Consider the following 18,235-nt stretch of genomic DNA (forward strand, 5'->3'; position numbering starts at 1 on the left):
GTTTTTTTTTAAGCTTGCTTAATCTTTTGTCTTTTAGAAGTTTTAAGCTATCCTTTATGCCAAATAGTACCTATAAGGTCTTCAGTGGACTGAGTAAAAGATCATAGATTGTTGTCTTTACTGAATTCTCTTGAAACAAATCATTGTAGATGATCAAAAATGACTTCAAGCATGATTAGGTATGAGGAGGTAGCAACAAATAGAGGAAATTATATCAGAAAAATTTAAGTTTTAGCTGTGAGTCCTGAGAAAACAGATTTGAAAACATGACAGTAATGGGCTAGTTTTATCTATACCGAATCCTATATATTTTTAACTTCTCCAGAAGTTTTCCTCTTTATAATATCTAGTGCTTACTATCATTAGAATGTAGAGGTAGTCACAGGTTTGAATTTTTCTTTTAACATATCACATGTAATACTCCCAAAATTGGCTATACAACTGAATTGAAATGCTTCGTTTTCTCTTGAGTCAAAGTTGGTTAAGCCTTATTTGAAGTATATCCTGAAAGTAGTGCCATTTGTTATGTATTGGATTTTAAATTTTAATATACCTGCCTGTCATTCTTGGAAGGGAGGGAAGCATGGGGGAAATTTCATTTTCTTAAAAAGCAGAAAAGTCATCTAACAGAAGATCTCAGTGTTCCTTAAGAAAAAGGTGTAACATTGCTTTGTGCAATTTTAAATAACTATAAGAAGACATTTTTCATGTTTTTCCTTTAAGATAATTCGAGTTGACACGTAGCAATAAAGTAAATCATCATTGACATAGGAAATGGGAATACTTATGTCAGGTATTCCATTTCACTAGGAAAAGAGGAAGGAAAGGTAATAGCAAGAGGCCAGCATGTTCTCTAAGGTGTAAGATTAATTATAATTTCAAGGAGTATGTGTGAATAGAATAATTTAGCCTTAAAATGTTTTAAAAACTTAATAAAATACTGAACTTTAACTCTTGGTCCTGAGTTACTTAAAGATGGAATTATAAGGATTTTTCTCTAAGATAATTAGATTTTTAGTGAACATATCTGAGCTATAATCTACCCAGGTAAAATATTAATGTGATGAAATGGCCAGGAAACCTACTTATATACTGTTTTTTGGGGGTAAATAGTTTTTAGGTAATAAAAGCAACTAAATTGTTCTTAGGAATTTTTAAATAGGTTTTAATTCATTGGGGATACATTTTTATAGTAAAATTTTTTATTGAAAGCTGGAAGTCTTTAAATTTGGGGAAAAGTTAATGACTATTGCATTAAGACTTCAAAGTGTCTCCTGAAGGCATTTGAGTATCTTGAGCAAATAAATGATGGTGGCAGTTGGAAATTGGAGATCACATTCTTTGGGGCAGCAATAAAAGATATATGTAGTCTAAATTTAGAAATACTTCTTTTGGTCTCTCTGTTTTCTGATAGGGGTCTTAGGAATTGAATACTAGTTCTGGTTTTTAAAACTTAACAAACTCAGTATTTTGGTTTCAGTTTCTTAGCTGGATGAGTATAAATGGATTCCGTTTTATAAATGGATTCCTAATGGCAGGTTATTTCTATTAAGCTTAATTATTGTATTTTATATCTCCTTTTTTTGCTTAAATTTGCTTAAATGTGGCTGAGTAAAGGACATAACCACGCCCCCCAGGCTCCCCTCATTACAATAAGTGCCAAAGTTGAACTTTTTAAACTTCAAAACTTTAAACTTTGAATTCCAACAAAATTATGTTCAAATGGATTGTATGTTTTGCCTTCGTAAATAGAGAACATTTGTGCATCATTTGTTGAAGACTCAGGTGGTAATTAAGAACATCCATTTTAATACTGTGGTAAAAGAGTAGATACTGAGAGTTTGATCCCTGTCCTAGGTGAATGCAGACAACTTCGCTTTTTTGTTTTTGTGTACATGCCTGCTTTTTATAGTTTGTTGTCTCCTGTTGTAAGTTGTTACACTTCTGTCCAGAGAGTTCTTCCTCCATCTGCCCCCTCCCCCCCCCCCCCCCCCCCCCGCCCATTTCCAATCTCCCAGGGACTGGAAATCAGGTTACTGAGCTTGTTAGGATTTTGGTGCATTTAAGAGAATTTAAGGGCTCTCAGAGTGGGTTTCTGTGTATGTAAAATGCATGAGCTTTTAGTGCTTTTATGTGACTTTTATTTATTTGAGCCATCTGTTTGTTCTGTATATTTGGTTTGATCCAAATAATGCTGAACAAATTTAAACTGGTGGTAAAGGAAGTATTGGTCTGTATGGATTTGAGCTGCATATTCACATATCTGTCTACATGTTTTCATATTTATACATATTACCTCTGTTACCGTAAGTTGATAAGTCCTTGAAGTTAGCTCATTTGAGCTTCACTTTTCCCCTGCCAGTAAGAGGCATTATCCTATATTACAGATGACGTATATATACAAGTCACATACCTGGGTTACATAGTTATGAAGAATCATAACCATTTTTCAGATACTTAATGAGCATAAATAGTAAGTAATCAAATGGAATAGTTTAAGGAAGAATGGTTTAAAAATGCTTTAACTTGCCAAGTTTTCACTGTCCCTTGCCTAAATATCTTCTCACTCTTTTTTTTTGATGGCTAATTTAAACTGGGGTTAATAGTTTTTTCCTGGCCTAGGTCAGGTATTTGGTTTTGGTCCGAAACCTCATTTATAAGATGTGAAAGATAAGGGTTTCAGCCCTTTTTTTTTTAAAGAGTAAACTAATTTAAAAAATTTCATCATACTCTGGTTTTTCAGACTAGTATCCACACTAGGTATTGTCAGTTTGCTTTTTTGTGAGGTAGTTTCTTGTGAGAAGTTTGGCTTCCAGCACCTCTAAAATGGGTTCTGTGGGAGAGTATATTGGACTGAACTTTTTTAGTATCATAAAATTACATGAATTATATTTTAGTTGTAAATAGTTTGTTTTAAAAAGACTTAAAATAGTATTTATTTTTGATAGCATTTTGTAAAATGAAAACTTGCCTTTTCTCTAATTTAATGGAATTGGATTCTGCCTAAAAATCAGATTTCTTCTTTGCTCTCATGTTAGTCATGTCTGCTTTTTAATAGAAATTTATACTGTTACTTGAAAAAAATCATGAGGCCTGTCTTCAGTATTCAGTTTAATTTTTGCTACCTATTAATTTGAGTTAAAAAGCATGGTGTGTTTGAACTATTTTTGAGCTTACTGATGTAATATGTATAATTAGTGATCCTGTTTTTGTGGCTAAAGCCTTGGTGCATTATTTCTATTAAAACAACTTTGTTATAGTAGATTATATTTTAGTGAGCAGCTTATAGATATAAAGCATTCCACCGGAGTCTTTGAACCAAACTATCAATTAATGTTTATTCATTGTTCTTGAATTAAGCTGCTTTGGGATAATTTATAAAATCACTCTTTTTCAGAAGAATATACTCACCAATAGTTAGAAACTTGTGGTATGTAGCTTCTATGATTTTATGTACATCTTGAGATTGCAGTCCCCCTTGCTAAACTGTTGCTGATCTGTAACAAAGCTATTACATTATGGTGTTAATATCCAGCACTAAGCAGTTAAATAAAATAAATAGCATGTTGTCTTTATCTCCAAAGGCATTATATTGTACTTCTAGCAAGTGCACCAACAGAAAAACAACGCCTAGAATGGTGAGTATAAGATTAGACTTTACAGAGAAAATAAGCAAAAGTCAATCAGATAGCTACAGAACACAGCAGATGGGAGAAAGTTTGTCCTCCCATCCAGTCTGGTTTTATTCATAAATGGAACTTTACTACTTGTAATGGAAGTGTAGGAATTTGGGGATCCGTATACAACTTTGTTTTTTGTTTCCCTTACGGAGATCCATGTATCATTAACTATATTTAAAGTGCTTTGTTTTAGCTTACTGATTTTTTTCCTTTAAATATTTGCAGGGATGTCTTTTGTAACCTTCTTAGTTTGAAATGTGGCTTGATTATCATCCTTCCTCCGTTTTTGCTTCAGCATTTTTGTTTAGAGCCTAAGACTGGTTTTATCTATGGGAGTTCAGATGGTTGAACTGCCCTCACATGTATTTAAGTATGATCTTCATATTACTGCTTTGTGCAACATATTTTGACTTTGTGCATTTTATTTTATTTTTTAAATTAACCAGAATTTTCATTAATACTAAGTGACATTTGTTCAGGGTGGGCTTGGTGGAGTCAAAAATCCGAATCCTGGTTGGAAGTTTGGAGAAGAATGAATTTATTACACTGGCTCATGTGAATCCCCAGTCATTTCCAGCACCCAAAGAAAATCCTGACAAGTAAGCAGTCTTCTAATTTAATCTAGTTTCCTTCTCTCCTTTTTAACTTTTACTCATAGAAGCTTTCTATAGGCAGTTTTTAATAACTAGAGTCACCATTCTGTTGATCACATATGGCACAAAACCAATTTGAGATTAGTAGATTAGGTTTTCCAGATCAGAAACACTGAAGAGACAAATTATTTCTTGAGAAAAATCAGTACTAAAATAGTTCTCTGATAATAGTCTAATGATGATACCTATGAACTAATTAGAGTTCAAATTCTGCATATCTGCCTTTTAGCATTTCTTAAGATTTCTTTCTTCTCACCCATATTATACAGTGGTTATCAGAATAACTGCTATCCCAAATATGTCTTGCTTTTCATCTTAACTTTTTAAAAGAGAGAACATGCTTTCAATTTACCTTGCAAAAAATCTGATTTGTGATAGATTCTGAAACACTGGGAAGATCTGTTATAAAAGGCTCACATTATTCTTTTAAGGGTCTTTCATAGGTCAATTTCTGGTTCAGTTGTTGCTGTATTATTATTTATGTGAGATTCTACTTTGCATTTGGAAGGTGAGGGGAGTTTTAGTAATGAGCTTTTTAAAAAAATAAAGTAGCATTAAAGAAAGATTGAAAAATACAGGCGAATCGATCATTTGAGATTGTGCTGCGGTGGCACAGCTGTTACTCTGATTTGTTGGTACAGGTTGTTTCCTTTTGCAATCCTGTAAAAAGAGTTGTTATTTGAGCTTTTTATAATTTTTGTTTCTGCAGTCTTAATTATTAAAAGACTGATCCATTCAGCATATAGATTATTAAATGTTCAAAAGTAGCTGAATCACCCATTGTTCCTATTATTATGCTGTAGTCAAATTACTGTTCATGTCATCTTTTCTTCTTTTTCTTTTTTTAAAAAAAGATTTATTTATTTTAGAGAGAGAGCAGGGGTAGGGGGAAAAGGAGCAGAGGGAGAAGGAGAGAGAAACCCAAGCAGATCCCGTGCTGAGTGCAGAACCCAACACGGGGCTCAATCCCATGACCCATGGACCCATGAGATCACAACCTGAGCCGAAACCAAGAGTCGGATGCTCAAACCGACTGCACCACCCGGGCGCCCCTCATGCCACCTTTTCAACTGAGTTTTAAAATCTTAAGGAATATATATTAAGTTCTGGTTAAAATTTTGTGTCTAGAATAAATTTTTTTTCCAGATTTTTCTAAAATGCGTTATTCCTTTTCCCTTGTTAGTTTGAACATAATTTTTGTTGTGCCTTTGGTACTTTGGGATCATCATTAACATTGGCTGTTAGTACCCTGCTTAGTAATAGGAATATGAAGGACAGGCATGGGGGAGGACTTGGAGTTCTGATGGAGCTTTGGTTTAGAACTTTACTTAGTTTGCTTATACATTTGTATTCCAGGTTTTTCCACATACCTCAGGTTGTCAACCACATTGATAACGTTTTCATGAAGTCTTGATAAACTAGTAACACTTTTCTTACTTTGCAGGGAAGAATTTCGCACGATGTGGGTGATTGGGTTAGTGTTTAAAAAAACAGAAAACTCTGAAAATCTCAGTGTTGATCTCACCTATGATATTCAGTCTTTCACAGATACAGGTATATCTCTCCTTGGATGATCAAAACACGTAACTTGCATATTTGAATTTGTCTTCATGTGTACCATAGTGACATTTGCAATAACTGTTAATTTACTTGGGAATATTGAACAGTGATTATCAGAATAATTTTAATGTTTTGGATTAGTTACTAGTTTCAGTAATGTCTGATATATAAGTGGGTTTTTTTTTGTGTGTGATTTTATTAAAGCACGGGGGCAGGACCCATGGGCAGAAAGAGCTGCCATAAATGGTTTTAGTTTTGTTTTGTATTGTAGATTTAAAGTTAAGTAGGACCATTTTAAATTTGTTCACAGTTATTTATGAAATTAGAAACCATCTGAGTATTTGATTGTGTAAAAGACTGAGTCTGTGTCTGACTGCCTCAGTAATCTTGAAGCTTAGACGTTTACACAGCTAGACTTCTGGTGATGTGAGGAAATTTTATTCTCTGTGTCAAATACAGACTCAAGTGTTGATTCACGGGTATAGGGTGATTAGAGCTATATTTCAGATTGACCTATACCCTGAGAGATAAAACTGAGTTATAACAGTTTATCTAAAGAACAAATGGGTGTAGTTCACAGAAGTGACGGCTATGTATAGATGCACAACTTTTCAAGGGAATGGTGAATATGCATAGAGACAGTGATGAATATACAGGTCCAGTGACGAGAAGGCATACTTACGTAGTCAGGCAGTTGCACCTGTGTGTGGAATCACTAGCAGTGTGACATCTGGGAGCTGCTCCTGATCAGGTGCTGTCGGGATTCTGACCATCAGCAGCCTTGCTGTTGGTGATTCAGTGGCAGTTAAAGTTTCAAATGAAACAAGATGAACTCTAAATGAGACACATGGTAGTTGCCTTCTTGGAAAATTCAGATTAAAAATATTCTGTTTCTTACGAAAAATTGAGTTGCTTTCTTTCAAATAATTGATAATTGATAAGTAGGTTTTTCATTTTTAGGAATATAAGTGGAGAATATGGCACAGTTCTTTATGGTGAGGAACATTGAAGGATAGTGTCCCCAGCAAGTAGTAACCCTTAATAACCGTGAGAGCAAAAACACTCATAGATTTTTTAGGATGTGATTTGGAGGGTGGTAACTCCACTTGCTTAATGCCACAGAAGTGTTTTTTTCCAGAGTAAAAATTCTGATGTCAACTTAAACTATAAACTAAGAAATCATGTAGAGATACTTGAATTAGAAAATTTGTTTTGTGCATTTCATCTCAGTTGAGTTTATCAAAGACTGTGCTAATGAACCATCAAGATTTTCAAGGAACTTTTATTTTGGGAGGGAAATGTTTAGTTGTCCTGGGCCTTGAAACATTTTAATGGAATACTTTGTGGGATTTTCTTTTTTCTTTCTTTTTTTTTAATATTTTATTTGAGAGAGCCAGAGAGAGCGCTCGAGCGCATAAGCCCACACAAGTGGGGGGGGGAGGTGCAGGGGGAAGGGGAGAAGCAGGCTCCCCACTGAGCAGAGAGCCCCACTTGGGGCTCCATCCCAGGACCCTGAGATCATGACCTGAGCGGAAGGCAGATGCTTAACTGATTGAGCCACCCAGGTGCCCCCTTTGTGGGATTGTCTTTTTCTTTTTTTTTTTATTAATTTATTTTTATTTAAATTCAATTAACATATAATGTATTATTGGTTTCAGAGGTAGAGGTTAGTGATTAATCAGTCTTTTATAACACCCAGTGCTCATCACATCACGTGCCTCCTTAATGTCCATCACCCAGTTAGCCCATCTCCCTACCCCTCTCCCCTCCAGCAACCCTCAGTTTGTTTCCTATGCTTAAGAGTCTCTTTTGGTTTGTCTCCTTCTCTGATTTCGTCTTTTCTTTTTTTTTCTCTCTTCCCCTGTAATCCTCTGTTTTGTTTCCTAAATTCCATGTATCAGCAAGATCATCTGATAATTGTCTTTCTCTGATTGACTTATTTCGCTTAGCATAACACCCTCTAGTTTCATCCAGGTTGTTGCAGATGGGAAGATTTTATTTATTTTTTTTGGTGACTGAGTAGTATTCCATTGGATATATATACCGCATCTTTTTTATCCATTCATCTGCTTATGGACAACTGGGCTCTTTCCATGGTTTGGCTATTGTGGACATTGCTGCTATAAACATTGGGGTGCAGGTGACCCTTTGGATCACTACATTTGTATCTTTGGGGTAAATACCCTATAGTGCAATTGCTGGGTCTCAGGTAGCTCTATTTTCAACCTTTTGAGGAACCTCCATGCTGCTTTCCAGAGTGGCTGCGCCAGCTTCATTCTTTGTGGGATTTTCAGTACTCAAATTCTTACTTCCAGTCTCTTCCAACTTCACATCTTTCTGATCTCAGGTATTGGCGGCTGTATCCCTGTAGTTGTTCAAGCTAGAAATCTTGGAGTCCTCCTTGACTCCTGTTTTTCTCATAACTTGATGTTAATGCATTAAAAAATCCTTTTGCCTTTACTTTTGCTATCCATTGAGATTCCTGCTACTAATTGCTATTTCTACTGCTATCACACTAGTCCAAGCCATTTGTCATTGCTCTGTTGCATTACTCCCATTACTGTAGTTTCCCTGGCCTGTCCTAGCCCAGCTATTAATGGGATAATAGTTATTCTCAGCCAGCATCCAAAATGATATTAAGCCAAATCATGTCTTGCCTACTTCAAGCCTATAATGGCTACCAATCTCATTTGGAAAGTTCAAGTCCTTCCTTACTGTGGTTTGCAAGCTTTTATCTAATCTGGCCTTCTCATTATGTCTGTGGCCTCATTTCCTGTTACAAGTTCAAAATCCTTTATTCCATATGTCTTGGGGCCAGAAAGGTAATAAAGTTAGTAAGTAAAATTCCTAGTGGGGCTTGGAGCAACATTTGGTAGTCAGCAACAGTAACATTTCTCCAGGGAACTGTTCAGGATTCACATTAAGCAAAGGTAGAGACCAAATAGCCACAAATAGGTGAGATCAGGGTTAATTTTTGTCAGATGAGTTTTGGTGCCAATTATAGGAAGAATTTATGTGTCGGGAGCATTTGGGATTTTAGAATTTCTCTTAAGGGATTATGGATCTTGACTTTTCCTTCTCCCCAGTGGCCTTTTTGTTTTACTTAAATATTCCAGACATGCTCTCAACTGAGGACATTTTGTCCTTGACCTTGGATCTTCCTGGACTGCGGTTCCATCAGTTATTTTTGCTTATTTACTTCACTTTCATTTCGGTCTCCACTCTCTCATGTCCTCTCAGTTTCTATGCTGAGCTTCTTGTCTTCTTCCCTACTCAGTTTTTCTCCATAGCACTATCATCATCTGATATGAAATATATTTTACTTCGTTGTTTCCTCTTTATTGTATTGTCCCTACTAGAATGTAGACTCTGAAGTTCTTTTGGTCTCTTAATTTTCTGCTGTATCCCCCGTGTGATACAGTATTTGTTATATGACTCAATAAATAATTTGTTATATGACTGAGTGAATGGATTTTTCCATTTGGGGATTCTCTGGAACTTACTTAGATGAATTTATTTTTAGCATTTTCTTTTTGTTCCTGTGACCTCTATTATTTGAGTTATTCTGTAATAGAAGATGTTAACTACTTGTGTTAAGGTTTTATCCTGCAGGTTCTTGAAAAGGTATCTTTGGGTTTAGTCAGTAAGTTTGACTTTTGCTACATTTGTTACATAATTGAGCTAGAATTTTAAATAATAGTGGTAGCACAAAAGGGTATGAAGAAGCCCTTTTTTTTCCAGTTCTGCTTCTTAAAGAGTTACTCTTCAAAGTTATTATCTTAAGAGTAATTAACTGGAAGAGTTAGTATACTTTGTGCTTTTATTCATTATATAGACCTTGTGGTAAAAGGTACTTGGAGTTTGCTCAAGCAATGGATTATGTCAGATTAGAGAGAATTTTGGCCTGATAGTTTTATGCACAGGATTGCTAAAAAAGGATCCCTACTTAGAATAGCTTCTCCTAGGTGAGTTTAACTGCCTTTGTTAAAATGTTTCTATTTCTTGTAACAATTTCCTAATTGTGTAGTTTATAGGCAAGCAATAAACAGCAAGATGTTTGAGGTGGACATGAAAATTGCTGCAATGCATGTAAAAAGAAAGCAACTCCATCAACTACTACCTAATCATGTTCTTCAGAAAAAGAAAAAGGTAAATTTAGAAAGTACTTACAAAAGCATTACTAACATAGTGTTTTTACTGTATTCAATCTATCAGTACTTCAACATTTAGACTCAGTTTAAGTCATGCTTGAAGTAGATCACAGCATTTTAAAAATCAGTTCCAGGGAGCAGTTCCATTATGTGAAACCTTGCTCCCAGTCGTGTTTCTTGCATGTACTTGCAGACCTCAGATAGATTAGTGGCGATGCTTCCTATCCTTATTTTATGTAAGCTTATAGTCTCTTTCAGAGTCTTCTGTTCTTATCCATTTAATACCCACATCAGTATCTAATTTCCTTTCCTTTAAAAAGTAAACTAGGTAATATGTGGATAAATTAATTATGTGACTTTTTATAAAAATGGCTTTGTTTTGTTAAGAATTACAGATGTGTATTATTGAAAAATTAAGTTATTGAATATAAAGATCACAGACAGAGGTGATCAGAGTTAATATTTTGTAGAATGTCGTTCTGGTAATAGTGCTTCCTGTTGAATAACTTATAGCCATATTTTTCTTATTTAGACTTACTATAAAGGACATATTAGAATTTTAGTGCATAGATGATAATTACATTTTTATATGTGATTTCAAGAATAGGTGGCTTATTTCTATAATGGAATATACACTGCAGTGAAAATGAATGGATTAGAGCTACATCTATTAATATGTTCATTTAAAAGGTTCTGATGAATATGTACTATTTAATAATTTTATATAAGGTTTACAAGTTTAAAAGATGTAAAACAATATCTTATTTAAGAGAATATGAAAGAAAAGTATAGCATATATTATGGTACAAGCATCTAAGTCAAGGACAAGAACTTTGGAGTAGATAAAGCTGGTTCAATTTCAGGTTCCACTGCTTCCCAGCTGTGAGACTTGGGCCAGCCATATCATGAACATCATGTTCTTGATTTGCTTCTTCTCTAAAATTAAGATAATATATTTACCTACCTCATTAGATATTTTGTGAGGATGAAATGAGTTAATACCTATAACAAGGTGGTTTTGGCTGGTGCTTGGCACATAGCGAATGCTCGTATTTGTTTCTGTTATCACCATAACTTGGGGTAGAGGTACTTGCTTTTTTATATTGGTCTAAAATGCAGTTTTAAAAGGCATTTTTGTTTTTAAGGTAACTTAGTACATTAAAGCTTTTATGTGACTTGTTTTCCTCTCATCCTAATGCTTTTATGAGTTAACTAAATAATCTAGAAAGTGGCAAAAAGGTACTGATCTTTTCTCAAGCCGTTTTATTTATTTGTAATAAAATATACATAGTTTGCCATTGAGTAATTTTATTTTTAAACTAAAATGTCAAGCCAGACATTTGTCTTCTGATTGTCCCTTGGTGTTATTAATAAGTTTAAGCAACCATACTTAAATGTGTATTTGCTACATGTAAAAATACATAACCATTTTATGTGTTTTCAGAAGTCAATGTAAATAGGTTGTTATGTTCTTTAATACTTAACCTATTTCTATTTTATTAACACATCTATATATAACTGAGGTTATTAGATTTTCCAGAACCCTTGATCCTCAGATTACCTTTTAAAACCCCTATATATATGGTATTGTTGATTTTTGAAACAAAGTATAGTTTAAATAAATTTTATTTTTATTCTATTAAGATATTATCTATCTAAATATAATCTTCTAGAAATAAAAATTATTAGTGTTCAGAAATAACTTTAGTCCAGACATTTTATTTATCAAATAAAGCTTAACTGTACTCTCATCACCGTGTAATAGCTACTTTTCACCTTTCAGTGTGTGTTTCTACATAGACTATTCGGTGCCCATATGTAACCACATATCATATGTATTTTTAAAAGGTTTTTGATGGTACATACCCTTTTGTGACCTGCTCTTTGGGTGTTTATTATGTGTCCAGATTACATTACATTACAGATACTATGTGGCTGCTTAGTATTTTTTTTAAATGGCTACAGTATGATTATATCTGTCCTTTATTTGACATCATTTGGACTAGTTCTAAGTTGCTGCTAGTAAAATAGCACTTTCTTGTTTTTAGTAGTAGTATCTAGAAATCTAGATCCATGAATCCTTTCTCTTAGACTCTTATTAATAGCTTCCTTTTATTAACTGCTATTTGCAAAGCCCTATACGAATGTTTTTCTATATTTAATGATAAAACAACCCACAGATACTGTCTTTTATAGAAGAAACCAAGTGGCTGATAAACTTGCCCATGGTTTTATAGTAGGAGACGTGAATTGGACCTAGGTCTCAGTGCAAAGCGTATGTGTTTATTTCTGTAGTATGTTCTGTCTTTATTTATCTTTAATTTGAAAATGTGGATAAAACATTTATGATGGCTTGGCATTGAAGTCTCTTGTGCCAAACTTGATATAGACAAAGGCAAAGCAGAGCAACTGTTTTGTGTTCAAACCAGCTAGTTAAAACCTTCGGGTTCACAGATCATCCTCAGCAGTGGCCTGTTGTCTCACAGGTGTTTGATCACCTGGTCAGGCAGGTAACTGTGTAGAATTAGTAAAATTTACTTACTGTACAAATCCTTGTCTGGTGGAGAGTGAAATTGGTAGTTTTGCATAGGAAAGAAGCTCATTAGAAAATTCATTTCACAACTGACTTCATAAACAAGTGGCATTACTTTCTCTTCCTCTCCATCCTGCCAAATCTCATCTTCCCCATTTGATCAATATTGATTTATGTACAGAAGCAATGTCTGTAGTGCTAGATAAAGAATGTCTTGTCATTTGGGAAACTAGAGCGCGCGCGCGCGCACACACACACACACACACACGGGATATGGGTTTTTGTCAACAATACAGTCATTTCCATTAAAATGTTTCTGTAGGTAAGTGGAGCACCAAGGCCTAAAAGTATTCTGGAAAAAAAAACCTGAAGAAATCAATTTGATATTGCAATACTATTGATTGTAGAAACAGAAACTAAGTTCTTTAGAAATCAACTTTCATCCCATAGAAACATTCATAGTTTAAGCTTTATTTTGGTTTTCCTATATTAAGTAACATTTTGAGTGCTTTGATTTTTAAGAAGCAGGACTAGCATTAGGATTTACATGTGGATATTAGATTTCACTTTCAGGAAATTATTTCTGCTTCTATTTTCACAGGATAATTCATACTGTTAGATGTACCATGTTAAAATTCTAAGTTGGCAGTCAGAGCACCAGAAATTCTTGGTTTTGAGAGAGCCTCATTTATTTATAGATTTTTAGAAGTGGTACTACGCTGTACTTATTTGATAGTTGTTTTGACATTACACAATTTTATGTTCATTGTAGAATAATTAAAAATTGATTAAAAAAAATTGGTCATAATCCCAAAAGCCAGATATATTCATTGCTAGTATTGGGTTTATCATTAAGACTTTTTTCCTAATATATATGTTTATGTGTCTGTATATATTTATAGTTATCTGATTTAAGATCCATGTGTTTTCACATTACAGTGCTTTTTAGCGTGCAGCGTGTCTTGTGGAAAATGTGTACATTTAATATAGCATTCCTTTCTCCTTTTTTCTCCCATGGAAGAACTGTAGTGTAGTCAGGCCTCTTAGAAGTCTTTACCTTATAAGTCAGCATGGCATTTCTGAGTTTTCATGAACTTAGTGATTTATGCTTTGTAGTAGAAATCATATATCAAAGTAAAAGATGTTCATGTTTCAAAGATCTGGGTAAAATAAAGATATATTTGACTAAATATCTTATTAATTGCAGCATTCAACAGAAGGTGTCAGATTGACGCCTCTGAATGACAGCAGCCTCGACTTGTCTATGGACAGTGATAACAGCATGTCTGTGCCTTCACCTACTAGTGCTATGAAGACCAGTCCATTGAACAGTTCTGGCAGCTCTCAGGGGTAAGGAAAGCGAGGGAATGAAGTGGAGTGGCTATTCACTAAACGTATTTGATGAACTCTCTTGTTAGAGTCATCTATTTAGAATATTTATTCCCCTTTTAATTTTTTAAAAATAGCAATTAAACTTATTTTGGGGGGAAAATAATTTTTATTTTTGTCCTATTGTGTCATACTTGTATTCCGTTTTTGGGACAGGTGTATCTTAATTCAGATACGAATGAATGTTAGCACCGTAATCCCTCATTTCACATACAGATGGTCCCTGACTAACATGGTTTGACTTACGATTTTTTGACTTTACAGTGGTGCAAAAGCAGTACACAGTAAAAACCATACTTTGACGTTTGAATTTTGAGCTTTTCTGGGGCTAACAGTATACCGTATGATAGTCGCTTGCGGTGCCTGACTGCGAGCTGCAAGCACCCCGTCAGCCCTGCGCTCATAGGTCAGCAGCCGCTACGCGGACACCCATTCTGCTCCCATGCAGCCATTCCGTTTTTCACTTTCCATACAATATTCGATAAATCACATGAGATAGTCAACACTTTATGTTGAAATAGGCTTTGTGTTAGGTGATTTTTGCCCAGCTGTAGGCTAATGTAAGTGTCCTAAGCATGTTTGAAGGAGGCTAGGCTAAGCTGTGATGTTTGGTGATTATGTGTATTAAATGCATTTTCGACTTAAGGTATTTTCAATTTATGATGGGTTTAATGGGACGTAACCCCATCTTAAGAAAGCTCTGTATTGAGGCTTCTGCTACCTCCAGTGAGAACTGTATGGTGTGCTAGGGAGAATGGACAAGAGGGATAAAATCACCTTTCTGTCCCGGAGCCGCTTACATCTGTGTAGCAGGGGAACAAATCTGTGGACATATAAGGGGCCTGCTAAGGAAGGTGAAGGTCTTTGTGGGGTGGTCTTAGTTATAGGAAACTTTTTTTTTTTTAAGAATTAAGTGTCTTTAAAAATATTGAACACAGATAAACATTTTTGTTATGAAAGAAATACATGGCTATGGTGGCAAAAACTAGAATACAAAAAGCCATATTTATGTTTAACCTTCTATAAATTTTTCCAGTGTATCCTTGCAGAATCTTTTTTTTTTTTTTTTTAATGGAAATACTAGGGTATCTTCAAAGGGATTTGTATAGAAGCCTTTTGTACTTTGAGTTTATGCACATGTCTGTAAAATAGTAACTATGTATTAAGTAATTTCAGAAGTTTAAACAATGTTAGTTTCTTATGTAATGCTAAATAACTTCTGTAAATAAGACTTCCGGATTTTAAGTTTACAATTGTATATTTGCTTAGCAAATTTTGAGTATTTATTATGCACTAGCCATTTTGCCAGCTATTTCTGGTTTTCTTCCTGCATCTGTGGTGGTTCTCTGGCCGGCTCTCCCTTTCTGTTTAAGTCATTAGATGTGTGTGCCCTCGAGGGCGCTCTCCACGGTACTTGTCCCCGCTTGGTATTCTCCCTTGGGGGAGTGGGATCACCTGCCCTTGTTGACTTCATTTACTTCTATGTACCAGTGAACTCCAAAGCTTTTTCTTTCTTTTTAAAAAAAATTTTTTTTAAAGGTTTATTTATTTGGGAGAGCACGAGAGAAAGAGGGAGAGAGAGAATCAAGCAGACCCAGTACTGAGCACAGAGCCCAACACGGGGCTCAATCCCAGGACCCCGAGATCATGACCTGAGCTGAAACCAAGTGTCGGACGCTTAATCGACTGAGCCACCCAGGCGCCCTGTGAACTCCAAAGCTTTAATAAGCTGATTGCCCTGGTTGCGTGCAAATGTCTTGCAGGCACCAAAAGTCTTAAGTCCTTCTGTGTCGCCACCTTGTCATGGCGTCACTGTTCCACAGCTGCAGAGTGTGAGCTATAGCCAAGGGAGCGAGAGTACCACAGAGGACTTTTTGCTTTTATTTTTCTTTCAAGGGGTAATTAAAATGAGATTATTTAACTGCGATAGGATTTATCTGAGACAGAAATGTTGAAGAAATAGGAGAGTAAAGGATGGATGATTTGAGTTTCCTGAAATGACAGGAGGGAGTGGGATCCCGCACATAGAAGAGGAGGGATGGCTTTGAAAGCCTTTGTTGTATATCTGGGCCACTGGGTGGTTTTTAGGGTGTCACAAACCCTTAGATTTTGTATGAAGAAGCTTATTTCTATTTTTCAGACCATTTTCTTATTTATAGCCTTGGATGGAATTTTCTTATACCCCAAATCCATTAAGTTTATTCCCCCAAATCGGATACAGATTGTTTTTAAAACTGTCCTGTTTAATATGCTAGTCACTAGCCACATGTGGTGATTTAAATTTATTAATATTAAATAAAGTTAAATATTCAGTTTCTCACCAGCCGAGTAGGTGCGTCTGTATAGTGACTACCATATTGGATAGCACAGCTCTGCGACATTGTTCCAGAGGGTTCTGTCGGACAGCCCTGCTTTAGAGTGTGTGCTTTGGGTTGTTGGTTATGTTGTAGCATGTAAAGTCAGTTACTAATACATACATAGAAGTAAAACCAAAGAATCATTTCCTTTAGAAAATAACTTCCATATTAAATTTTGTTATGGAATTTTATTTTATACTTTTCTGTTTGCTTTTTCACTTTTTTCTTTTTTTCTTTCTCTCTCTCTTTTTTTTTTTTTTTCTTTTTTAGCAGAAACAGTCCTGCTCCAGCTGTAACAGCAGCATCTGTGACCAACACACAGGCTACTGAAGTTTCTGTGCCACAAGTAAATTCCAGTGAAAGCTCAGGGGGTAAGGAGCTGGGGTGGACAGGCTTGAGAATCCTTACACCGTAGTTGGTGTTAGCCTTCGTTTGGAAAGATGGCTTTATTGATTAAGTGGTTCGAATTCAGTTTTTTAATGCTATTGTATAATTATCAATGAAATAAAATAAAATTCAGAGACTGAAAGCTTTACTTGTAACTTTCTTTTGACAGGATTTATTGTAATTTTTATGTGTTCATGTACTTACCTACTTAGGTACATCGAGTGAAAGCATTCCTCAAACTGCCACACAACCAGCCATTTCACCACCACCAAAGCCTACGGTCTCCAGAGTTGTTTCTTCAACACGTCTGGTAAACCCACCACCTAGACCTTCAGGAAATGCAGCAACAAAAATACCTAATCCTATAGTAGGAGTCAAGAGGACATCCTCACCTCATAAAGAAGAGAGTCCTAAGAAAACCAAAACAGAAGAGGTATCTATATATTAGTTAGCCTTGGGAATACCAGCCTGCCTATTTTAAAGTCCAGTAGAAGAAAATCTTTGTGAGCCAGAATTGAGAAGCAGCAAGGAAGAAAGCTTTTAGAAAAAGTTTAGGTAGTGCTTTAGGGCCATAGTCTCTCTTCACCCTTCTACTCTTCTCAGTGACTACCTCTTCCATAAAGCTGTGCCTCATTTAAACTTAGCTTGTCTAGTCTATAACACAGTTTAGTATGTCATCCCAGTGTCTTATTCTCTCACAGCTGTGTCTTTTATGTGTACTGATTCTTTGATAGCCCCTTTGGACACAGTTCTGTGATCCAAATGGAGTTTTGGAGTTTCTTACACTGTACTTGTTATTACAGGGTTACTGAATATGAGGTTTTCAAGGAACTCTTACTGAATAACTGGCCATAGTTGCAAAGTCAGATTAATTTTGAGACCTTGAATGATTACTTCCTCCAGCCCTTCAGGAAATTTTTTAGCAATACTTTCACTTTTTATAGTGGCCAATTTACCTTGCCAAAGTCTCAGTTTTAGGGAAACCATTAAAAGTGTACATGGATTTTGGTGTGTGTTTTAAAATATAAAACAGAAGTAAGTAGCCTTGTTACACAATTTCATTGCTCCCTGGAATCACTCTCATGTTGTTTTCCTGTTAGTAGAACAGTCATTGTTGCCCCAGAGATGACAGTCCAAAAACTCCAATTTCATTGTGATTTTTGGTTGAAAATTTGTTACTTAGGAGTTTACTCATTTCACCAAAGTTTCTTTAGAAAGGGAAAAAAAAAATCTGGATTTTTCTCATGGGAGTGTTTTGATCTGTAATAGTGAAATATTATTATCTCTAATTTGTAAGTGTTCTATTCCCCAGCTTATTCTGAATCCTTTGGGTTTAGATTTTTTTGGATATGGTCACTATTAACTAAATATGAATAATTTGATGAATTTTGTTACTCTAATGATGCTGAATGAAGAATGATTATATCATATCATGCTTTATAACACGTGTTCTGAAAACCCGTCTGCGTAGTTATTTCTTAAGGCAGTGATTTTCTGCCTTGCTTGTACATGAGAATTTTTCAGA

At 35.2% G+C, this 18,235-nt stretch overlaps 1 protein-coding gene across 6 annotated transcripts in view; it reads left to right on the forward strand.

Annotated features, from left to right (window-relative positions):
• Positions 1-18,235, forward strand: part of PAPOLA (poly(A) polymerase alpha) — a 58,837-nt gene that overhangs the window by 31,504 nt on the left and 9,098 nt on the right. For 3 of the 6 annotated variants that reach the window (XM_078054182.1, XM_078054178.1, XM_078054180.1), the window contains exons 13-19: positions 3,585-3,638; positions 4,160-4,279; positions 5,778-5,887; positions 9,921-10,042; positions 13,785-13,927; positions 16,597-16,694; positions 16,923-17,143. In XM_078054182.1, the coding sequence (XP_077910308.1) occupies positions 3,585-3,638; positions 4,160-4,279; positions 5,778-5,887; positions 9,921-10,042; positions 13,785-13,927; positions 16,597-16,694; positions 16,923-17,143 (868 nt within the window). Of the gene's footprint in view, positions 1-3,584; positions 3,639-4,159; positions 4,280-5,777; positions 5,888-9,920; positions 10,043-13,784; positions 13,928-16,593; positions 16,695-16,922; positions 17,144-18,235 lie in introns of all 6 variants that reach the window. The other 3 variants (XM_036104700.2, XM_078054181.1, XM_078054179.1) reach the window with 1 other exon arrangement.

Source organism: Halichoerus grypus, chromosome 8 (genome assembly GCF_964656455.1).
Source record: "Halichoerus grypus chromosome 8, mHalGry1.hap1.1, whole genome shotgun sequence".
NCBI lineage: Eukaryota > Metazoa > Chordata > Mammalia > Carnivora > Phocidae > Halichoerus > Halichoerus grypus.